The 23,141-nt window shown below is 38.9% G+C and overlaps 4 protein-coding genes across 6 annotated transcripts; 2 read left to right on the top strand and 2 right to left on the bottom strand.

The window, feature by feature from the left end:
* Positions 1 to 1,380: 1,380 nt before the first annotated feature.
* LOC117632116 (auxin-induced protein 22B-like) lies at positions 1,381 to 2,772 on the top strand. The gene is made up of 3 exons (XM_034365521.1): positions 1,381 to 1,764; positions 1,884 to 2,192; positions 2,311 to 2,772. Exons 1-3 carry the CDS (start codon positions 1,556 to 1,558, stop codon positions 2,384 to 2,386), a joined length of 594 nt encoding a protein of 197 aa, XP_034221412.1. The 5' UTR covers positions 1,381 to 1,555; the 3' UTR covers positions 2,387 to 2,772.
* Positions 2,773 to 4,160: 1,388 nt separating this feature from the next.
* Positions 4,161 to 12,670, top strand: LOC117632773 (mediator of RNA polymerase II transcription subunit 14). The gene is made up of 8 exons (XM_034366339.1): positions 4,161 to 4,624; positions 5,420 to 6,499; positions 6,630 to 6,727; positions 6,997 to 7,174; positions 7,309 to 8,317; positions 8,450 to 9,459; positions 10,010 to 11,073; positions 11,332 to 12,670. Exons 1-8 carry the CDS (start codon positions 4,409 to 4,411, stop codon positions 12,143 to 12,145), a joined length of 5,469 nt encoding a protein of 1,822 aa, XP_034222230.1. The 5' UTR covers positions 4,161 to 4,408; the 3' UTR covers positions 12,146 to 12,670.
* A 68-nt stretch (positions 12,671 to 12,738) lies between these two features.
* On the bottom strand, positions 12,739 to 15,544 carry LOC117632774 (pentatricopeptide repeat-containing protein At3g04750, mitochondrial). The gene has a single exon (XM_034366341.1). It carries the CDS (start codon positions 14,837 to 14,839, stop codon positions 12,884 to 12,886), a length of 1,956 nt encoding a protein of 651 aa, XP_034222232.1. The 5' UTR covers positions 14,840 to 15,544; the 3' UTR covers positions 12,739 to 12,883.
* An 849-nt stretch (positions 15,545 to 16,393) lies between these two features.
* LOC117631259 (transcription factor UNE12-like) lies at positions 16,394 to 22,427 on the bottom strand. 3 transcript variants are annotated; one of them, XM_034364304.1, is made up of 7 exons: positions 21,344 to 22,427; positions 20,826 to 20,939; positions 19,050 to 19,166; positions 18,302 to 18,367; positions 18,072 to 18,137; positions 17,505 to 17,582; positions 16,394 to 17,100 (listed from the first exon to the last, which is right to left on the bottom strand). In XM_034364304.1, the coding sequence occupies exons 1-7, from the start codon at positions 21,731 to 21,733 to the stop codon at positions 16,870 to 16,872; spliced, it is 1,062 nt and encodes a 353-aa protein (XP_034220195.1). In that variant the 5' UTR covers positions 21,734 to 22,427; the 3' UTR covers positions 16,394 to 16,869. The 3 variants fall into 3 exon arrangements, with proteins under 3 accessions (XP_034220195.1, XP_034220197.1, XP_034220196.1); XM_034364305.1 differs by having other exon boundaries at positions 16,441 to 17,100; positions 20,826 to 20,924; positions 21,344 to 21,886; XM_034364306.1 differs by lacking the exon at positions 20,826 to 20,939.
* Positions 22,428 to 23,141: the final 714 nt, after the last annotated feature.

Genomic DNA, 23,141 nt, shown 5'->3' with positions numbered 1-23,141 from the left:
TGAAAGTGCAGTAACAAAGTACATAAAATGTTGATATAAAACAAACACTGAAAAATTCATTATATAAGGCAAAAATGAAGATGAATTGGAAATGGAAATGGTTCCCATTTCGGTCGGGTGCCAACATAAGTGAACCTAACTCTATGGGGCCTTATTTAATCACTCATTATTGCTGTGGGGAACCCTAGCCAGAGGCTAAAACCCTAAAAAAGGGAAGAGGGGGGGGGGGCTCATTATCTGCTGTTTTTCAATCAATGAAATTGGTGGACCATTTGTTTTTGTTGTGTGCGTAATCCTTTCTTCTAAATGAATTATGATTCTGCTAATCTTATAAAAAAAGGAGGGACTCGTACAATAAATTAATCTAATCTATGGAGAATGGAACTTGAACTTTATTGCAAAAGGTGAACTCATTGTCATAGTCAATTAACCTAACTCACGTCTACACGACTTCTTAAAAGAAAAAGAAATGATGATAATTAATTTTGACTTTCTTTGTTAAATTTCAGTGAATTTGAATATTGAGAAGATGATGCTGAAAACAAAGAAAATGAATAGTAATGTCGTTGGAGTCGAAAGAAACGGAGGGCATCAAGGCAAGGGCTCATGGGGCTTGACCATACCCACATGCAAACCTGCCCTAACTTTTGGCCGAAATAAAGGCCATGCCCACACCCATTACACCTTGCCTTGCCCATCAACGACAGCCCATGTGGGCCCAAACCTCACATGGGATGCACCAACCAGCCCCTCTGGATCCGACGGTCCCACATCTCTTCCCGCGGAATAGATTCGTTCATCTCGGTCGTTGGATTTATAAATCAAAAGTCTTCAGTATGGGCGGCTAAGCTCTGTCCCAAGCTTGTCCCAATTTACAGGGGCAACCGCCTTAAATGTGCTGCTCATGTTCCAAACTCCATAGCTGCCCATGTCTAAATTCATGGTGCCTAAGCTTCATCTTGCACGCTATCTTATGGCGGGTGACATCTACTTTCCCATTTGTTCAATTAAATAATGTTTACCATATGTTTGTGAAGAGTTACATATTTACGTGCGTGTAAAATGGTTGTGCAACTTATTACTATTATGATGAAAATATTCTTTCGTCAAACAGTTTAGGACGTTATTTTATATGAGTATAGTAATTTTAATTTGAATGTACGATTTAAATTGATAATCTAACAACACTAAAAATTACCAAATTATTAGGTGAGAGAATATTACTTAATACATATTACTATCGACACGTAATATAAAGTGGAACGCACGCGCAAACGAGAGAAGGTGGGGGTGTACTTAGTTTTGTTAGTTTCCGTAGACAAATGTCGTTATCCTTTATGACTTTATCTCTACTTGTATCTATATAATAACATTGAACTTCATTTGGCATATCACACAATATTTTTCTACATCTCCCTCTCTTTAGCCTTCATCAACGCAATAGAGAAGAATTCAGCGTGGGTTTGGTTGGTTATTGTCAGAGCTTGTGAAGAAGAACAAATCCAGAAATCCATATTTGTCAGGATTGGCTGCAGAAAACAGAGAGAAAAAAAGTATGGCAATGTTTGAGCAGGATCTCAACCTTGAAGCCACAGAGCTTAGATTAGGTCTCCCAGGCACCAAGGAGCCTGAGCACAGCACATGTTCTAGTGCTTTAATCAGCAGGAGCAACAAAAGACCATTGCCAGCTGACATGAACGAAGACGAGGATTCTTCAGCTGCCAAAAGATGTGACCAACAAATTTCTCAGCCTCCTCCCTCCAAGTAAGCAACTGCCACATATAACTAGATACTAATTATAATTAATTATGTTCTTCTTCCAGAGCATAGTTGATGATAGATTTTTGAGGTTAACTAATATGGCATTTGGTATTATATTGCAGGGCACAAGTAGTGGGGTGGCCACCAGTGCGATCGTACCGGAAAAATTGCTTGCAAGCAAAGAAAACAGAGGCGGAGGGTTGTGGGATTTATGTGAAAATAAGCATGGATGGAGCTCCATATCTTAGAAAGATGGATCTGAAGGTGTACAGAGGATATCCAGAGCTGCTTAAAGCCCTGGAAGACATGTTCAAGGTCAAAGTTGGTGATTATTGTGAGAAGGAATTGGGGTTCAATAACAGATCAGAATTTGTGCCTACATATGAAGACAAAGATGGGGATTGGATGCTGCTTGGAGATGTTCCATGGGAGTAAGTTCTCTGCTCTCTCTCTATCTCATCTCTTTCCTTAATCAATTCTCTTATTTATTCTAGCTACTTTCTTTAGAAACTCAAATCTGATCATGTGGTGTTGTTTGTTTCTGTTCAGAATGTTCATCACTTCGTGCAAGAGGTTGAGAATCATGAAGGGTTCAGAAGCTAAAGGCTTAGGCTGCGCGCTGTGATTGATCAACAACTAAACAATTAGAAGAAGAGACTTATATCAAATATATTTTCTGTCATGAAGACCATCAAGGACACATTCAGCTGCTTGCTTGGGCTTTCGCTGAAAGAAACAGAAACTTAACTAGAGTTGTTTGTAATGATAGAAAGTTTTTACAAGGAAGGAGTTCTCGAGAGAAGGAAACATTTTCATGTATAGTTTGCCATGTTCTCTTCAAGGAAGAGTTGTACAAAGAAAAGAAAAGATAAACGAAAAAAAAAAGAAAAAAGGTTTGAGTATTGCATCAATGAGAAAACTGTCCTGCATGCATTTGAGCAATTTTGTTCATTAACTTTTTTGGTCGAAATCAGTAACATCATAAAAGCCTTGAGTAGGCTTCCTCTGAAATGGGATTTCTGCATTGTAGTCTATTATTCGCTTCGATTTCTTCTTTGGGTCTTTGGCTGCTGCAAAACATCAATGCCAGCAGCCTTTAATTCTCTGGTTTTCTGAAGGGAAGCAAGCCTTGTGGCCTCTTGGAGCTGCTTCTCCCTGGCTTTCCTTTTGGCCTTCTTGCCCTTCCTAGTGCTTGCTAACCCAGCTGGTGCCTGGAAAATCGTCTCCATCTCCCACTCATCCATATCAACAGGAACGGGGAGAAGCAGCCTTTGACTCAGGATTGGGGTCGAAATCTCCAGCCATGAGCTTAGCAAATTCTGTGCTCCACTCGGCCATGAGCTTAACAAGAAAAATCCTTCTTACTCTTCCTCATTGTCAAACAAACAAGTCTCAGCAATCTATATATACACATTTCACGACTTTTCCTTTTCCAATTTGGAGAAGAAACTAGTGTCAGCCGGCCCGAACCAGATCCCAAATATTTGTCCTTCATAATTTCATATTACAAACCAGTTCAAGCAATTTGATTTTGGAAAAAGAAAAGAAAAGGCTTGCCCCCTCCCTTCAATCAAACAATATGAGTATCACATTAGAATTTAGTTATTCTTTGTAAATTGACTGACAATTACACACCTCATATAATATGGATAGCTGCGAATAAGTTGAACGCATATTGAATTTCCTTTTCATGTTCCGAATAGTTATTCTACCATTAAAATACATTTCCATATTTTGATTTAGAGCATCAAGTAAGTTTTTATATATAAATAAATTGGACTTATTACACAACAACTTATTTATATAGTATTTATTTCAAACTACTGAGAATGACACAATTTTTGGAACAAAACAGAAAAAATCGGATCCTCTAATTTTCTTCGCATTGACTTTATACTTACACGCTTAAAACTACGTTGTTTTCTAATGCTTAATCTTTAAACTTTAAAAGTAAACTGGCAATTCAAAAGAAAAAAAAAAGTTGAAGACATGGGAAAAATATGTATTAAAACTTTTTATATGGCATTTCAAAAATGAGAGTGATGTTGGCCATGACAATACTTAAGTAACATAACAATCTAGTCTAAAGATGATTAAGATTTCCTCCAAAGATGATGATTAAGCTATTTTGTCACTTAACTCTTGCCACGTTGCAAAAAAGAACAAAACAACGCGACATAAATTTTTTCTCCAAATATGAAAGTAGGTTTAAAGATGAATTAACTAGTATGTTTAGAGAGACAAACGAAGGAACGCAGACACACAGTAAAACATTAAAAAGGAAAAGAAAAGAAAAGCATCTTTTACTTACTCATCCTTCATTGCCACGTGACAGATATTCGTATTATTTAATACTCCGTGAACCAATCAGTGCAAAGCAAAATCAATCACCAATGTCTTTTCACCTCCTCTGTTTTTCTCTCTCTCTCTCGAAACTCAAAGTCTCAAAAGTAAAAAGCTTTCTAAAATCAGAATTCGTAAGCGTCACGAACACAACACACATATTATGGAGAGAGAGCTGAAAGAGCATCGGAGCTTCCTTCTCTCTCTCTCTCACTGAAACCCTAATCTCCATGTGCGCGTGATCAATCACAGTAGAAAGGGATCTTTTAACCCTAATCTTATTTCTTAATTCTGAAGCAAAAGAATGGCGTCAGAGCTAGGGCAACAGACGGTGGAGTTCTCGACCCTGGTGAACCGTACCGCCGAGGAATCTTTCCTCTCGCTGAAGGAGCTCGTCGAGAAATCGAAGGCGGCACAGGACCAGTCCGATACCGATAAAAAGATTGGACTGCTCAAGTACTTGGCCAAGACCCAGCAACGCATGCTCCGACTCAATGTCCTCGCCAAGTGGTGTCAACAGGTCTCGTCTTTTTTACTCGCTCACTCACTCACTCATCTATTATGGGGTTTTTATTTGGTGGCCAATTGGGAGTGGAAATTATACATTTTGGGCCCTTTTTTATGAATTCTGCGTTAAATAATGTTACTTTGGGGTTGTTTTTGTTTGGACAATATGAATTCGGTTTTTTCAAGGGCTCCTAGTTGCTTTCTCTTAGAAACTTGTAATGTAAGTTAAATTTTTATTGCTTTTGGGGTTAGGAAATAGATTTCGGTTTTGTTCAATACAATTCAAGCTTCAAAAAATGTAGGATTATGTTGATTTTTTTGTTTTCTATTTGGAAGTTTTTAAGGTTTTGGTGTTTCTTTTTCTCCCTGAGCGTTCAGGGTTTTGATTTGGTGGTCAAATTGGGGGCGGAAATTATACATCTTATTTTTCAATTTGTGGTATTGGATTTGGGTGTTATTTGTTGTTTTCTGCATTGTGGGATATGCAAGATGATTTGACAGTGCATGTTTGTTTATGTCTTTAGATGGTTAACAAAAAAAAAAAGAAAAAATACTAGATAGTTTATTAGCTTGTGAAAAAGAACTAGTAATTTTACCCTAGTTATAGAGTAGTTTCTGAATTTTGAAGTCAAAATCAATGCCGTGGATGTGCTCATTGGTTGGTCCAAGAACCATACCTTGTGCTGATATGCAGAGTTTAGTGTCTCTGATGCTTCATGTTCCTTGAAATGCAGTTGAATTCCTGTTAGCACATTTCATATATATAAATTTATTTATTTATTTGTTATCCATGCCTTTCTATTTGCAGGTCCCGTTAATACAATACTGCCAACAACTCTCCTCCACTCTTTCAAGTCATGATGCCTGTTTCACTCAAGCTGCAGATTCATTGTTTTTCATGCATGAAGGGCTGCAGCAAGCCTGTGCTCCTGTTTATGATGTTCCATCTGCAATTGATATCCTCCTAACAGGGTCATATCAGCGTCTGCCAAAATGTGTAGAAGATGTGGGCGTTCAGAGTTCACTAAGTGAGGATAAGCAAAAGCCGGCTTTGAAAAAGCTGGACACACTTGTGCGATCTAAATTACTAGAAGTGTCACTCCCAAAAGAAATTTCTGAGGTTAAAGTCTCTGATGGTACAGCAGTGCTTCGTGTCAATGGGGAATTCAAGGTTTTAGTGACACTAGGCTACCGAGGGCACCTATCAATGTGGAGGATACTGCATCTGGAACTGCTTGTTGGTGAGAGATGTGGACTTGTAAAACTTGAAGAATCACGTCGGCATGCTCTTGGGGATGATTTAGAGCGAAGAATGGCTGCTGCAGAAAATCCGTTCACAACATTATACTCAGTTCTACATGAGCTTTGTGTTGCACTCGTAATGGATACTGTCATAAGGCAAGTGCAAGCTCTTCGGCAAGGGAGATGGAAAGATGCAATTCGGTTTGAGCTCATATCTGATGGGAGTACAAGTCATGGAGGAAGTTCTGCCTCTGCGCAATTAAATCAAGATGGAGAAAATGATTCATCTGGTCTACGAACGCCAGGGTTAAAAATTCTGTACTGGTTAGATTTTGATAAAAACAATGGTATTTCTGATTCAGCATCATGCCCGTCTATAAAAATTGAACCAGGACCAGATCTGCAGATAAAGTGTCTTCATAGCACATTTGTCATAGATCCATTAACTGGAAAGGAGGCAGAAATATCTCTTGACCAAAACTGTATTGATGTTGAGAAGTTGCTTCTGAGAGCCATATGCTGTAATAGATATACTCGTCTGCTTGAAATTCAAAAAGATCTGGGGAAGAATGCTCAAATCTACCGAGGTAAAGGGGACGTTTCTCTTGAGTCCCATGTGGAAGATGTGGATGTTGACCATAAAAAGGTTGTTTCACTTTTTCTTGTTACTTGTTTCTGGTTCTTTTTTTTCTTGTTAAATTTCTATGTTTTTCATGCATGTGTATTTTTTGGGGTTCATTTTCTTCATATTTTGATTCCATGAATTTCTTGTGCAGAAAGATGACAATTCCAATGTCAGAGAATATGAAGGGCAGGAAGTATTACGTGTGCGTGCCTATGGCTCATCATTTTTTACCCTGGGCATAAATATAAGGTATCCTTATTTGCTTATATTGTTATCAGTATATTATTACAGGTAATACGAATTATGACTTGCCAAGGGACTTAGATGAACGAAGAAAACTGTTCTTACAGCCAATATTGCTTCTGGCTAGACATTGGAACAAGTTCTTGATGTACTTTTTAGGATTTTTCTGATTTTAAGAAACTCAGGACATACTTGGTTGTTCTGTAGGACGCAACTTTGGTATTCTTATGTAGATGCTTTAGAATGGTGTCTTATGTAGCATCTTTGACTTGCAGGAATGGCCGCTTTCGTCTTCAGTCCTCCCCAAATCTTCTTGCTTCTTCGGAATTTTTGTCTGAATGTGAAGATGCTTTAAATCAAGGAAGTATGACTGCAGCTGAAGTTTTCATCAACTTGAGAAGTAAAAGTATTTTACACTTATTTGCATCTATTGGCAGGTTTTTAGGCCTTGAGGTAAGCATTCCCTTTCTTCTCCTTATGAAATTTTTCCAAGAAAAAAATCACTGGGTGTTACCTTTTTGGATTGTTGAGGATTATGCATGGATTCACTTAATGTCCATGAGATAACACAAATTCTACTTTTGCAGGTATATGAACATGGTTTTCCTGCAGTTAAAGTACCAAAGAACATTTTGAATGGTTCAACTGAGTTGCTAATGGGGTTTCCTGATTGTGGGAGCTCTTATTTCCTGCTGATGCAACTTGATAAGGACTTTAAGCCCCTATTTAAATTGCTTGAGACTCAGCCAGGTCCATCTGGAAAAGCTGATTCTTGTCATGATCTAAACCATGTGATACGGATCAAGAAAATTGATGTTAGCCAGATGCAGATGCATGAGGATGATATGAATTTAAGCTTGCTTGACTGGGGAAAACTACATTCTTTTTTGCCTAGTGCTGGGGGTTCTAATCGGTCTTCTGAAAATGGCCTTCTTTCAGATATCAGCCATGGAGGTTCTATGCCAATTGCAGGATGTGCACCATCGAGTTTTTCTTCTGTTGTTGACGAAGTATTTGAATTGGAGAAAGGGTTATCTGTACCTTCTTATTCTATTCCAAATGTCTCTTCGTCGCTTAATGCATCTCCTGCTTCTCATTTTGGTTCTGGTCCGATGAATCTTCACACCATTAAAGCTGGAAGTGCCTCTCCTAAATGGGAGGGAGGTATGCAGCTATCACAGCTAAATAATTCTGTGAATGTTTCTAGTATGCCCACCCATTATAATGGGTCCTTATATTCATCAAATAATTTGAAGGGCCCCATACAGTCGGCTTCTCTTGGTTCTCTATCTTCTGGCCCAGGAAGGAGTGCCTCCGTGAAGAAAATACCAATTTCAAAGTCTGATCAGGATCTGGCTTCTCTTAGGTCTCCACAGTCAGTTGAGTATGGCTCTTGTACTTCAATGGATGAAGATCAGCTGAGATTTCTGAATGATACTTCAAAGGGTGCACCATATGGGAATAGATCATCCCTAATATTATCTCCAACTCGGTCCGCTGGCCCCCGAATCTCTGGGCCAGGTGTGAGACCCAATGGGCCTATAACTGGATCTTTCAGAGTTGTCGGATTAAATTCATGTGCAACAACTCCTGGATGTAAGATGCTTTATCTGTGATGCCTTTATTAAGTGGGATAAATGCATTATACTTATTAATTTAGTACTATTTATACTTTTTACTTAGTCTTACATTGATAGAAAAAAATCTTTTTTTTTTGGGTCCTTCCAGCCCAGGCACCAGACTCTGGAGTATGTCACAGTCCGAATCAAGATGTTTCAAATAGAAAACCTCGCAAACGTACACTTTCAGATATGTTGAATTTAATCCCATCACTTCAATGTGTGGAAGCCAATCCAGGATTTTGTAGGAGGAGGAAGATTTCTGAAGTAGCTCGACCTCAGCAGTCTTCGTCACAGATGCTTATGCCAAGGGATATAATTTCAAAATCCGAAGTATACAGTTATGGGGATCTTATATCTGAAGCTAATAAGGGAAATGCACCTTCAAGCATTTATGTTTCAGCTCTTCTTCATGTGGTCAGGCACTGCTCACTTGGTATTAAGCATGCCAGACTAACTAGCCAGATGGGGGCTCTGGACATCCCCTATGTTGAAGAAGTGGGTCTAAGAAGTATATCTTCCAACATATGGTTCCGACTTCCATTTGCCAGAGGTGATTCATGGCAACATTTATGCTTGCGACTTGGCAGACCTGGAAGCATATATTGGGATGTCAAAATAAATGACCAACACTTCAGAGATTTGTGGGAGCTTCAGAAAGGAAGCAATAGTACACCTTGGGGTTCTGGTGTTCGAATTGCGAATACATCGGACATAGACTGTCATATTCGTTATGATCCGGAAGGTGTTGTTCTCAGTTATCAGTCTGTGGAGGCTGATAGTATTAAGAAGTTAGTGGCAGACATTCAAAGACTTTCTAATGCAAGAATGTTCGCCCTTGGTATGCGGAAATTGCTTGGAGTAAGAGCAGATGAGAAGCCAGAAGAAAGTAATACACACTCTGATTTTAAAGCACCAGGAGTCAAAGGTTCTTTTGAGGCAGCTGATAGACTATCTGAACAAATGAGAAGGGCATTTAGAATTGAGGCAGTTGGACTTATGAGTCTCTGGTTCAGTTTTGGATCAGGTGTCCTAGCTCGCTTTGTTGTCGAGTGGGAATCAGGCAAAGAAGGTTGTACTATGCATGTATCTCCTGACCAACTTTGGCCGCATACCAAGGTACATTCACATTTTTCTAATTGTTTTGTTATTTCTTTTAGCAATTTTAATGATTGATATTTGGTGTAACCTCAAGTTTATTAATCTTAAGTTTAGTTTATGTGAAATTGAGTCCTGAATGCGTCCTCTGCACTTGTTCCTTCCAGTTGTTGTGCCTGACCCTGCCGTCTTTTAAGAAATTAATAGAAGCCCTTTTTCTTAAGATTTCAAAATATAATTTTCAAATTTTTTTTTTTTTCTGGTGTTGCCATGCAAAAGTTCCGAGAAATTGGATTAGAATTTTGCCCAGTGCCTTTCAAAGCTTTTCATAACAGTAGAAAAAGTATAAAAGACAAATGCATAATTATATTGAAGTTGCTTTACCAAGGATGACGTCAAATTGTATGACCAAATTCTTTTCAATTTAGATTTTGACAGATGCATTCGGGTAACATAGATTTATTATGTCTTTGGTTTGTATATCATGGGTTTAACTTTATACTTTTCCCCCAATTTGTTTCTGTTTATAAATATTTGCATTCATGAAGATAGCCTTTTCTGTTCTCTACAGTTTCTGGAAGATTTCATAAATGGAGCTGAAGTTGCATCACTTTTGGACTGCATTCGCCTCACTGCAGGTCCCTTGCATGCTCTTGCAGCGGCCACACGACCTGCAAGAGCTAGTCCTATTCCAGGGGTCCCTGGAGGAGCAGTTCTCTCTTCAATTCCGAAACTTGTGGGGCAGTCACCATCCCAGGGTCTAATGCCAACTAGTTCAACCACAAATGCCAGTCAGTCCCCTTCTGGCCCTATGGGTAACCCTGCTACAGGGCCTCTTGCAAATCATAGCCTCCATGGGGCTGCAGTATTAGCTGCTGCTGGCCGAGGTGGACCTGGCATTGTACCCAGTTCACTGTTGCCCATTGATGTTTCTGTTGTGCTACGCGGCCCCTACTGGATACGAATTATATATCGGAAGCACTTTGCAGTTGACATGCGCTGTTTTGCAGGAGATCAGGTTTGGTTGCAACCAGCAACACCACCCAAGGGGGGTCCTTCAGTTGGAGGGTCATTACCTTGCCCACAGTTTAGGCCATTTATTATGGAGCATGTGGCTCAAGAATTGAATGGTTTAGATACTAATTTCACTGCTGGTCAACAGACAGGACTGGCAAGTTCAATCAATCAAAACCCAACTTCAGGTTCCCAACTGTCTGCTGTAAATGGAAATAGGGTTAACCTCCCTGGTTCTGCGGCAATGTCTAGGACAGGCAACCAAGTTGCTGTTTTAAACCGTGTTGGAAATGCTTCTCCAGTGTCCTCAAATTTGGCTGTTGTGAGCTCAGGGATGCCTTTACGTAGATCCCCCGGTCCGGGTGTCCCTGCTCATGTGAGAGGAGAACTGAATACAGCCATTATTGGTCTTGGAGATGATGGGGGGTATGGAGGTGGTTGGGTTCCTCTAGTTGCGCTTAAAAAGGTGCTAAGAGGTATTCTCAAGTACCTTGGGGTTCTATGGCTATTTGCCCAGCTACCGGATCTTTTGAAAGAGATTTTGGGGTCAATTTTGAAAGACAATGAAGGTGCACTTCTAAATTTAGACCAGGAGCAGCCTGCCTTGCGGTTCTTTGTTGGGTAAGTGCTTTTTAACCCAATCATTATTTGTTTTTTTGATGATGACTTATTCTCATTTTTATCTTATGATGAAAAAGAAAATCAATATAAAAGATGCCCAAAAAAAGAAAAATAAATAAACATCCAGACGAGATGGAAATGCAAATTGTTTATGTTTATTAAAACCCTCCCTATTTTATGTTCACTACCTGTACCAGATTATTTTCAGTTAATTATGTGGCCCTCAGAGAGTTTATCTGATTGCTTGTGTTTCTGCAGTGGGTATGTATTTGCAGTAAGTGTTCACAGAGTTCAGCTCCTTCTTCAAGTACTGAGTGTGAAACGATTCCATCATCAGCAGCAGCAACAGCAACAGCAACAGCAGCCAAATTCAACTACTGCTCAAGAGGAATTATCTCCATCTGAAATAGGAGAAATTTGTGACTACTTCAGTCGACGCGTTGCATCAGAGCCTTATGATGCTTCTCGTGTGGCGTCATTCATCACTCTTCTCACCTTACCCATATCAGTTCTACGAGAATTCTTGAAATTAATAGCATGGAAAAAAGGACTCGCCCAGGCACAAGGGGGAGATGGAGCGCCTGCTCAAAAACCCCGTATTGAATTATGCCTTGAAAATCATGCTGGCTCGAGTATGGATGAGAACTCAGATAATTCATCTGTTGCCAAAAGCAATATCCATTATGATCGGCCTCATAACTCTGTTGATTTTGCACTGACTCTTGTTCTTGATCCTGCTCACATACCTCACATAAATGCTGCTGGTGGTGCAGCATGGTTGCCATACTGTGTCTCAGTGAGGTTGAGATATGCATTTGGTGAAAATCCTAATGTGTCCTTTCTTGGCATGGAAGGAAGCCATGGAGGTCGAGCTTGCTGGTTGCGAATTGATGATTGGGAAAAATGTAAAAACAAGGTTGCTCGAACTGTGGAACTTAATGGTAGTTCCGGAGGAGACAGCAGTCAAGGAAGGTTAAGAATTGTTGCTGACTACGTGCAAAGAACACTACATATGTGGCTTCAAGGGTTGAGGGACGGTGGTGGGGTTAGTGCAAGCTCGGGGGCGACATGATTGATTTGGTCACCCAGAGATATTTTTTAGTAAAATTTCATTTGAGATTAATCTCAATGAGTTTACGCGGATTGATCATGGCTCGTGTTCCATTCCATTTTTTTGGGATCTCCCAATTAGTTGCAGGAGAAACTTGTATCAGGGAGGAGAGCAAATCTGGCCACTGGGTGTGTGTTGAGATGATGCTTAAATGGGTGATTGCAGAGTTGACGGGGAGATGGCTGCCTTTAGGAGTACACTTGCAGAACTAACAGAGATCGATGCTGTGAGGAGGGAGTGGAGGGGGCCTTTTATATATTTTTATATTTGGATCTTCTGATACTAGGGTGTACAATATTTTGGATATTTTCTGCTAATTTGAAGACAAGGGGTATTGTTGTTGTACAGATCAGGCGTAATTGGATATACTTTGTAAACATTTTGTTTCAGCTGGAGCAGAGCTCAGTTCTCAACTGTCCAAGGATATGAAAACTCTGCACTACTGATGTATTCTTTTAGATCTATTTTTACAGTTACTGTAGTAAATTACACTATACGAATGGGATGATATAATAAAAAGACAGAATCTTAATGCTCCCGCGGAAGGACAATTCTCCAGAAAAGAACACACAGAATACGCAGAAGAATATGTAAGATTCAACAAATAATAGCACATAAGAGTTTGATATTTACATAACTAGAAATATGCAATGCAATCTCTACATCAACGTAAAAAATAAGGCTCCTCAAAGTCTAAAATCAACATGGTTCCAGCAACATTGTCAAGAGATCAGCGTCCAACTTCATTTCACTTTTCAGACAGTGCAAAACAAGAAAGATGTCGACCCATCTTGGATGCCGTTTATCTGCAACAACAAAGTCATGGATAACTCCATCAACAATTACACTACTGCAACCTGCGGTCTTCTTCACTCCCCTGATTTCCATTATTTCTCTAATCTTATCTGAGTAGCTCCACCTCCCACAAGCAGCATACATATTAGACATCAAAATGTATCCTCCGTCTTTCTCAGGCTCTAACTTGAGTAGCTCTGCTGAAGCTATTTCAGCTAGTTCCATGTCTCCAAGAGCTCTACAAGCACTCAGCATTGCTCCCCAGATGTTTCGACTTGGCTTCATTGGCATCTTTTCAATCACAGCTTTTGCCTCTACCAATCTCCCCGATCGACATAAAAGATCCACTAGACACCCATAGTGCTCAACTCCTGGTTCGATATCAAAATTATTCTTCATATTGTTGAATATATTTAGCCCTTCATCCACAAGTCCACTATGACTACAAGCTGTAAGAACGGCAACAAGAGTCACCCCATTTGGCAATAAAACTCTCTGCATCTCAGAAAACAGATCCAGAGATTTGTTTCCGTCACCATGGAATCCAAATCCAGTGATCATTGTCGTCCATATGGTAACATCTTTCTCTGTCAGTCCCCTGAAGACCATGAAGGCTCTTTCAATACTTCCAGCCTTGCAGTACATGTCTATTAATGCTGAACCCAAAAACACATCTATTTTCAACTGCATCCTCACAATCAAGCCATGAATCCGTTTTCCTTGGTCTAGTGCTCCAATTTCCGCTGCAGCAGAGACCAAATTAACCAGAGTGATATTGTCAGGCCTCACATTCACCCTAATCATGTTGTTGAATACCTTCACTGCCATCGTGTAATCACCCTTCTTGGCATAGCCAGCAATTAATAAATTCCAAGAAACAAGATCTCTTCTAGGCATTTGCTTGAAATAAGTGCGGGCAAGTTCTAATTTGCCAACCTTGGCATATCCTGCAGTCATGGTGTTCCATGACACGATATCCTTATCCACTAAAGCATTAAAGATACTTTGAGCAAGCTCCAATTTATTCCATTTCACATACATGTTTAAAAGAGCATTACCCAAGATCAAATTTGAAGAAGTGATGGCTTTCCTCCTCTCAATCCATGCATGAACAGACATTCCCAGTCGGGAATCTCCTAATAGTCCACAAGATATAAGAAGTCCTAAAATGGTAAACTCGTCAGGCTTAAGACCCAAACCCACCATTTCATAGAACAGTTGAAGAGCTTCAGAACAATATCCCATCTTGGCATAACCAACAATCATGATATTGAATAAGACTGGATCTGGTGTTGGCACATCACGGAAAACCTGGCAAGCAAGCCCCATTTGTCCTTCTTCCAGATATATCTTGGTGAGGGTGTTCTGCAGGTATGCATGTGACAACAAACCTGTAACAACGGCATGGCTGTGGAGCTGCTTTGCCTCTGATACGCATGTGGACGCTTGGAGTAAGTAAAGAAGGGTGTGTTTATCTGGGCATATACCAGAGTGGAGCATGGAATTGTATACGGCAAACGGTTGGCTTTTAGAGAAAGATAAAGCAGAAATCATAGAATTATAAATGTAAAGATTGGGATTAGGAGTATAGTGATTGAAAAGAAGGATAGCCATGTCTAAATTATGAGGGTGTGAGATGGCTGAGAATGTGAGAAGCCTGCTCATGGGAAATGTCTGACCAATTAGACAGGTCCTCATCATCTGCCCCAAAATCTGTTTGAAATGGTACCTTGTCCTGCATTTTTCGAGCAATATAAGAGTTGGGTGATTGAGTTCGAGGGCAACAGTTGGATCCCAGTGGATTCTCCCGCTCGTTGAAGTTGAACTCAAGAGGCGGATGCCTCGACAATATTGGTACATAGAGAAAAATACAGCAAATACTCACTGTCTGTCAACAACTATCACACAGAATTTCAGGAATGATATACTTCTGTTTAATTGGTCAATTGTAGGAACACTTACCAATCATCGCTGAAACTTCTGAAACCCTCTCCCAGACGATCTGTATTGCTAATGATACTCCCATTCAAAATATGCCATGTGCTCAAATTTTATTTTACAACTAGACTTTAACCTAATTTTTACCCTTGAAAATAAAATTAAGAAAATAAACATTGAAAAAAAAAAGAAAAAAAAAAAACCACAGCCCACCCCAACAAGCCTACCCCGCACCGCCGCTCTGGTTTAGGGCTCCCTCTCTTTTATCTTCCTCCCTCTCTTTTCTCAACCTTTTGGTGACTACCCCAAAATCCATGTATATTTTATCATTGATGAAGGTCTCACTAGCAGATGTGAAGAAGGTTGGGATGGGAGGTGGGCCTGTGACAAACAGGCTACAAATCGACTAGCATGAAATTGATATGGAAAGGGTTGATTGTTATTGGATCTAATATCTCCATCAGATATTAAGATTCATTGAAAATGATGACGAAGTTTCCTGGTTGCAACAATTTATTAGGCTATGGGGATTTGGTTCTCTTACTTGTGTGACTAATGACTGTTGATGGCAGTCGGAAGAAGACGACAGAGGGGTGGCGTGCGGGTAGAATTGCTGGGATATTCTCCTTTCTTTTTTATTTTTTCTTAAGTTTTTTAATTTTGTAATTTATTTCAGCGGATAAAAATTAAGTCAAGCTGTAACAAAGAATAATTAATTTATTTAAAAAATTACATATGGCATATTTTGAGTGGGAGTACACTAACTGTTTTGATCAATATGAGAGAGCCCTAAATTACCTTACAGGTAAATGGGCCAAGGGGTCCAAATATGGTCAAAGCCCAAATAAACTCCAACTTTGCCGTCTAATCAATGCAGGACTAGATTGTGGGATCTTGCCCAACAAATAAAAAAAGAAAAAAAAAAAGAAAAAGCAAAAGAAAAAGAAATTTTTTATTATTTATTATCTCTCAAGCTTGACCTTTTTGTCGTGTTTAGAGTGAACCAAATTGAGCCAATGAGGGTTGGTTGAGTTGATAAAAATCGTTATCTTCGCTATTCAGGCCTAAGTTCAAGTCTCGTTACCGACAATCTCCCTTGGTATGTAATTTGTAAAAACTAGAAAAAAGGCTAAGATCCCCTCGGTAAGTCCTCAAAGAGGTCTTGGTATGCCCTAGCCGTGGAATGAATAACCTCCCTTCTCCCTAAACTCTTTTTCATAAATTAAAAAAAAAGTAAAAAAAAATAAAAAGTTAACCAAATTGAGAGAAAATGTGACCATCTTTTTTTTATAGAAGATGTCATTTTCTACTCTTTCCGCCCAATAAACTTTCTCTTCAATAATGATTCAGCAAATTTGAAAAAAATGACTCACCTCACTTTTAAAGAAAATAACAAACTCAATTCCATCACTATTATACATATATATATATATATACAGATATATATTTCTTAGAACCAGAAGCTTCCAACAAAACTTTATAAGACAAACAACCATTTTCTACTTTCAACTTGCATTAAAATTTTCTGAAAATACATCACACACACCCCTCCATCCCTTTTAAATGGTCCCATATCCCATTATCCACATAAGGAAATTGAAAGAGCTCCCACCACCAACATTTTTGGTCACACTCAACTAACCCCACCATTGATATTACAAGAGGAAAACACCAAATTGGCTTTTGAAAATTCTTCCCTAGGCTTCCTATGCCAAATACATCAAGTGCCTCACAATTCTACCTAGGCATGACAATCAGTCCCTTGTTTGACAAAACTCCAACGAAAAAGAGTGAACAGTTGCAGCGACTTGATTGTCACTTCTAATGAGTTATAAACTTGACCAGACCACAAAATACCCACTGTCATGACTCTTGAGTAAAATTAGGTTGGGGTCCCAGAAGCGTGCTCGGAGTCGTTGATGGGCATGTGCTATTGCATATTTTGTTGGAGCCTATGAAGAGGAGTTTGATTCTGGCTTGACCAGTGTCGTTGCATCCGGTTGATGTGTCCGGAAGATCGCAGGGGCAAGTGATATTGGCATGATGCAGAGTGCCTTGGCCTGAAGGAATTGCATGGCAGCTCCTACATCCTCCTCCATCAGCTTAGCTACTTGTTGCTCTGTTCCATCATTAGACCACTTCTCCCATGCTTGTTGATTGGTTCCTCCTTCAATGCCCTCTCCCTTCATTCCAAAAGTATCCAAAGTTGGTGGATAGTAACAAGAAACAGAAAATAGTCAAAATACTGTTAGACAGAAAGGGGAAGATTTAGTACATAGACTACTCTCATTTTTATCAGAATGGTTTTTACTAAAGGATTTCGGTAGGTTTTAAACTGTTCATCAAGCTTAATAATGATCTAAAGGAAACCTATCTCTATGATCCTAGCTTACTAATGACTATAATTATGTATATTGTCCTGGCATTATATATGTACATTTTTAAAGGTTAAATGCCTGGATGAATATCATATATATAGTAGTTGATACATGTAAAAAATAAGCTACATGCATAATTAATATGATCAATCCAAAAAATGCGCAGAGAAAAAATAAGATCACGTAACAACAGGTTTGGGCTTGACTACCTCGACTGCTGATAGGGGTACATCAGCAACAAGCTGAGCCACTGCACCTGCTCCCCCAAGTCTACTCATGCTCAATACCTGTTTCAGCATAAAGAAAATTAGATCCATTACCCAGAAAATAAATAAATAAACTACAAAAATTGAAGAAAGTTTTGTGTCCTTTGCTATTTGATTATGACTTCATTGAATTCTAGAGGTTCCAACCAGACAAAGTCATTTCAGGTTTGACAAAATAACTACTTCATATAAAGAAAGTCTCAATGCCTTTAATGATGCCCGGGCTATGCATCATGACTGGGACCTACATTGTGGTGAAGACTTTGGAAATTGGAAGACATTGGAATTTGGTACAAGTTTTTGAAACAATGATGAATTCAATAAAGACTTTTAAGCATTTGTGCAGAAAAAGGGTTTTTTATGAAGAAACATTTGATAAAGCATCCGAAAAAACTAAGAATTCTTTCAAAACTTTTAAGCTTACTTTGATTAGGAAATGCTAATAAACGATGCAGGAATTACAATAAATCTTTTTGAGATCCTGAATCTATATGAATTTTGGATAAATACCTTCACTTGGAGCCTTAGAAATTTCACATAGTCCACAATTTCGTCAAGCATAGCTGCCCTATCTGTCTGCATAAAGATCACATAACGTGTCACTACATGTAAATTTTATATTTCAAAGGATAGGCATTTTCCACCATCATAATTGCAGACTACAATATTTGAAATGATGAAACAAAAAAAATGCAATTCATCCTGGAGAAGGTATTAAATCTGCGCTGCAAGGCACTAACCTTGTTACAACTGGGTACCAATTCCTGCAAAGCCTTCATTCTTTCTGCAATTCTTTCCCGGCGTAACTGAACCAAGAAGATATATACATATATACATATAACGTATGTTAGACATATGATTATCTATAGAATAAATAAACAGGCATAGGATATAGGAGTGTGGTATAATATCAAAGTCCTGATAATGGATGCCATGATGAAGTCTAAAGTGTTACCAGAGAAGCAGTTTGGTTATTACAAAACTAGTACAGCCCTCAATGCTAATTAGGGATAGGCATCTACTTTTCTCAAAGAGCATCTATGTTCACTGTAAGAAGAATATATGCATATGAGAACATATCATCCATGTTATGATCCCACATGAGATATCCAGATTCTTTGCCATGAGAAAAGGTTGACTAGCAAATGCGTTTGTATCTACTTTATTATTTCCATATTGCAACCTATACCTCAGAGAAAAAGGAGTACACCACAGGAAACCACCATCAGAAACCTAGCCTTGAAGTTTTAGCAAGTAATTGTTGCTTACAAATAACAGACTCTACTTTATTAGTCCCAAAATAATTGCACACGCCAAAAGTTCTGATATTTTAATTCAAAATGTATGCAGGAGTGTCATCTTGAATTATCTTACTAGTCAAAGTTAAACAGAAGCAATTTGGATGTCTTCAATGAGAATGAACTAACTGCTAACTTTCAAAAATAAGAAGATTTTAGCGTTCTCTTAAATATAAAAAATCTAGTTTACCCGCTCAGCAATACTGTGGGGATCTGTTGCTTGGCCACGTCTTGCTCGGACCCTTGGGCGGATGGCAGGAGGGTGATGGACAGCAGCAACTGGCCCTGGTGATGGTTGGCTATGAAACTGCGGCAACAAGATTAACAAATTATGACAATCCATACATTATAAGTGAAGATGAAAATCCAATAGCAAACATGTATTAGATTTGAACTAAGGCATATACGTAATCATTCGATAATTGGAAGGTTTGAATTAAATACATTACTATGTTGAGGTCAAAGTCAGTATAGATATGTCAAAATTTAGCAGGACAATCAAAAGTTTTTTATATAATGATGAACTCTTAATCAGTAAAGATTGATTTCTCATTAATTCATATGTTGACTAAATTTGAGGAAATTATGGCTGTAAAATAAGGTAAGTGAAAGCACAGCATAAGATACTATATTTCGGCTCTCGATACAATTTTTTAATTTGGATTTCCACCAGATTAATCCTGACAGTCCATGGTGGAACACCATCTCACATGTCATTTCACATCTTTATCCAATTTTCCATTCAATACTCCATCAAATGCTTTACGAGGAAGAGATAAACAACAAAACATTGACGGAACTAAGTTTTGACATCTAGTTGCGTACATTCTTGTCATCAGCCTGTGTACATTCTTGGATGAGGATGACTGAATTTTTAGTTGGACAAGTCAAGATGTTTCTAATGTCAAGCAAGAAAAATATTCATTCAATTTTCTTTCTTTTAGGTATTGGTCTAATCACCCAAAATTCCAAATATAAATAAATGAAACACAAAACATTTTCATGCCAAACTGACCAACTCTCAGGCAACTCTTAGAGCCATCAATTGAACCATCAAACAATTAAAAAATTCCAGGAAAAATTGAAAAAATATAAAAACAACTTCAAATTCAGGTCCCCAAATTCTGCAGCAAAATCTGCCCAAGTCTGTCTACAAGATTGGCTGAACCAAACCATATTAGCAAACATCACGAGAAGTCAAAATGTTGACAAAGTCAAACTGGTAGGAGTCAACCCCATGTGAAAGGACAGCAGGAGCGCATGTTCCCCACGCGCTATGGCCACTCCCGGAGGCGCGTGCTCATCATAATTAGCCGTTTATCTTAAACTGACAAAGATTGCAATTAGAAAACGAAACTCGAAAGGACCACAAAGTCCTTCGGACGGCAGACCTCTCCCACACGTTCCAACAACTCACACGTTTATGGTGGCTTCTGTCTGTCGGACACTTCACTTTCTACTACAACAAGTGCCCCCACGCTCCTTAAAGCGCGTGCACAACACATCCGTTACCTACTAGAGTTCTTAAACAAAACCCTTGTTTGTTTCTAAAATTATCAAAGGTACCCCTCACACTCTAAGGAGAAGGACTTCCGTGAAACAAGGATAACACTATTTTGCTATCCTGATTAATAACGCTATGACACGTGTGATAACACTTCTACATGACATAGCATTATTGGTCGAGAATAACAAAACAGTGTTATTCCCGTTGCAATGAAGTTTTTCTTCCCTTGTATACTAGAAAAACTTGTATGAAACAAAGATAGCACACTATCCCTAACCAATCAAACCATGCCAAATGAAAAAAGTTATTACTTATGACATGGCGTGATTGGCCATGGATAGCAAGCGTTAGACAGACTTCAAAGTTCAAGCAGCGGGATGTCATGTCATGATGATTCTATTTCTACTAATTAAAAGAAAGAAAGAGGCCAATTTCGTCATTATGAAATGTTGAACTTACCTGGTGAGGTTGCGGATGGGGTGGCGTTGGCCGGAGTGAATGATTTTGCAAGTGTCCAAACGCTGGAAACAAATTTGTCATATGAACAGAATCTCTTTCCTGCCACACCGACAACTAAAAACCATGTCAAATTCGCCAAATTAACCTTGCAAAACCCTTCATTTTACAAGCATATCCATACTTGTTCACTGGTTCTCAACTCTCACATCCAGAGAAAAAAAATGATTGATTCTAAATTTATCCCAAAAAAAAGTACAGAAAATTAAGAGAACAAAAAGAAAGAGATTCTGAGGTTTCAAATTCCAAGGAAAGCTGACTGAAACTGAAAGGGGGCAGTTTTTTCTTCCTCCATATCTAATACTTTCTAGCAGCACAGCAAAGGAATTTTTCATGGAAAACTCCACTTGCCCAGGAATGGCAAGCAAATCCCCATCCATCAAACAAGTAGAAGAATTGACATCCTAATCTTAAAAAGAAGAGAGAAAAAAAAAATCAAGATAAAGTGGAGTGAGACTTACATTCATTGCAGAGCTGACAGAAGCAGAAACATTGGGAGTGTTAATATTGTTATTAGTATTGGCTTCAACTTCTTCTCTCAGTTCTCTGAACCTCTCTTGCCCAATAAACCCTCCCTGCTCCAAATTTAACCCCAGAGGCATACCCATCCCCATCCCAACTCCTCTGTACCCTCCACCACCAGAACCACCACCACCACCACCACCACCACCACCACCGCCACCAGCTGAAGAAGACCCACCAGAGCCTAGCTGCAGCACCATGGGCATGGACCCCACATCACCATACCCACCACCAGCTGAGTCAGCACCACCAGTACTATAAGACGGTGGCACCGCCAAGATCTGCTCAAAGAAATCGTCTCCAAGTCCCTCAGGCGGATTTCCCGCCATATTCCACCAACTACTTTTTCTTTTTCCCCTTACTGTAATTGTTCAGAGAGTTGTGCAATTTACAGTAAGAAAAATGAAGACTTTGGTGGACAAGGAATTAAAGCTGGGTTCTTGAGCCCCTTCGAGGGAGGGAGGGAGAGAGAGAGAGAGTGTGTGTATGTGTGTGTGTCTTCTCTGTTTATTTTATTTTATGTTTATGGGAAGCATTGGGTTTTGGGAACACTGGGGGAGAATTTAAGAAGTGGGTTTTTGGGTAGCCAAGTAAGAGAGAGAGAGAGAGAGAGAGAGAGAGAGAGAGAGAGAGAGAAGAGGTGTTGGTGAAATGGGTGTCCTCAGACCCGATAACCCGGAAATGGTATTGGGGATTTCAAGAGGGTTGGGTTGAGCTGGTTTTACAGTTGAGTATGGGTTGTGGTTGGAGTTTTTTGGTTTTGAAAGAAAGAAAGAAAGAAGGAGAGACAGTGTGAGAGAGAAGCGAAGGAAAGGTGAGAGAGAAATAAGTGCTTTCTGAAAACCTTCTCTTTTTGGGTTCTGAATTCCTTTGCTTTTGGGCTCTGAACTCTGACTTGGGTTGGGAAATTTGTTCGTGCGTGACTCTGATTTATGGTTTCAACTTTCAACTTATAGAGAGAGACACACACACACATAGAGAAACAGAGAAAGAGAGAGAGCAATCAGCAAAATTTGCAGCCTTTTTCACAAATATGCAATCGTGGTGGGACTACTGGTATAGCTCTACGCGCTGACAAGACAAGAGGTCTTTATGTTTTAGCTTTCCATTTTTTATGATAACAAGATTTTAACTTAAACTAGACTAATTACGCTAAGGGGTCTAGTTCAGTTAAAAAAAGTCTTGATTTGCAAACAAGAAATCTCATATAGAATCTTAGTTGAGTGTGTGTGTGAGAAATTCTCCTCCTTTTTAGTTTAGTTTAGACTATATCTTGTATTAAAAAAACTAGACTAATTACTAGTAAGGTTATTATTGGCACTGCATTTTATTTTTTGAAATTTATTTATGAAATTCAATTCAATGATCCATAGAGAGAGAAGATACTTTGTATTTTTGTTATCCGTTTTTGCTTCGTGTTTTATCTCTCATTCTCTCACCAAAACAAGAAATACTTAATTAGGGTAGGGTTAGGGAGCGTACGAAACGAAACTCTACCTGATTCCCAAAAGGCACACTATCTTGTATCAAACCAACAAAAATAACCCCTCCTCAGAAGAAAAAAAAAATAAAAAATCATAAAAACAAGTCCCTAATCACACCAGATTTGTATCATCCAACTTTTTACAACCCGAAAATCAGGTTTTATGTTTTGTACACGTCATTAAGCTTTCCATAATTGGGGTCATCCATCCCACTCAGTCCTTTTTTTTTTTTTTTTTTTTTTTTTAAATTTAA

Source organism: Prunus dulcis, chromosome 6 (genome assembly GCF_902201215.1).
Source record: "Prunus dulcis chromosome 6, ALMONDv2, whole genome shotgun sequence".
Taxonomy (NCBI): Eukaryota; Viridiplantae; Streptophyta; class Magnoliopsida; order Rosales; family Rosaceae; genus Prunus; species Prunus dulcis.
This window is presented reverse-complemented; position numbering and strand designations above follow the sequence as displayed.

Excerpts from the sequence above, each read along its gene's own strand:
- LOC117632116 (XM_034365521.1), top strand. The coding sequence starts at position 1,556 with ATGGCAATGTTTGAGCAGGATCTCAACCTTGAAGCCACAGAGCTTAGA. Across the intron at positions 1,765-1,883 it reads TCTCAGCCTCCTCCCTCCAA|GGCACAAGTAGTGGGGTGGC; the intron begins GTAAGCAACTGC and ends ATTATATTGCAG. Across the intron at positions 2,193-2,310 it reads CTTGGAGATGTTCCATGGGA|AATGTTCATCACTTCGTGCA; the intron begins GTAAGTTCTCTG and ends GTTTCTGTTCAG.
- LOC117632773 (XM_034366339.1), top strand. The coding sequence starts at position 4,409 with ATGGCGTCAGAGCTAGGGCAACAGACGGTGGAGTTCTCGACCCTGGTG. Across the intron at positions 4,625-5,419 it reads TCGCCAAGTGGTGTCAACAG|GTCCCGTTAATACAATACTG; the intron begins GTCTCGTCTTTT and ends TTCTATTTGCAG. Across the intron at positions 6,500-6,629 it reads TGGATGTTGACCATAAAAAG|AAAGATGACAATTCCAATGT; the intron begins GTTGTTTCACTT and ends TTTCTTGTGCAG.
- LOC117632774 (XM_034366341.1), bottom strand. The coding sequence starts at position 14,839 with ATGTACCAATATTGTCGAGGCATCCGCCTCTTGAGTTCAACTTCAACG.
- LOC117631259 (XM_034364304.1), bottom strand. The coding sequence starts at position 21,733 with ATGGCGGGAAATCCGCCTGAGGGACTTGGAGACGATTTCTTTGAGCAG. Across the intron at positions 18,368-19,049 it reads CCCACAGTATTGCTGAGCGG|TTACGCCGGGAAAGAATTGC; the intron begins GTAAACTAGATT and ends TTCTTGGTTCAG. Across the intron at positions 17,583-18,071 it reads TTCTAAGGCTCCAAGTGAAG|GTATTGAGCATGAGTAGACT; the intron begins GTATTTATCCAA and ends ATGCTGAAACAG.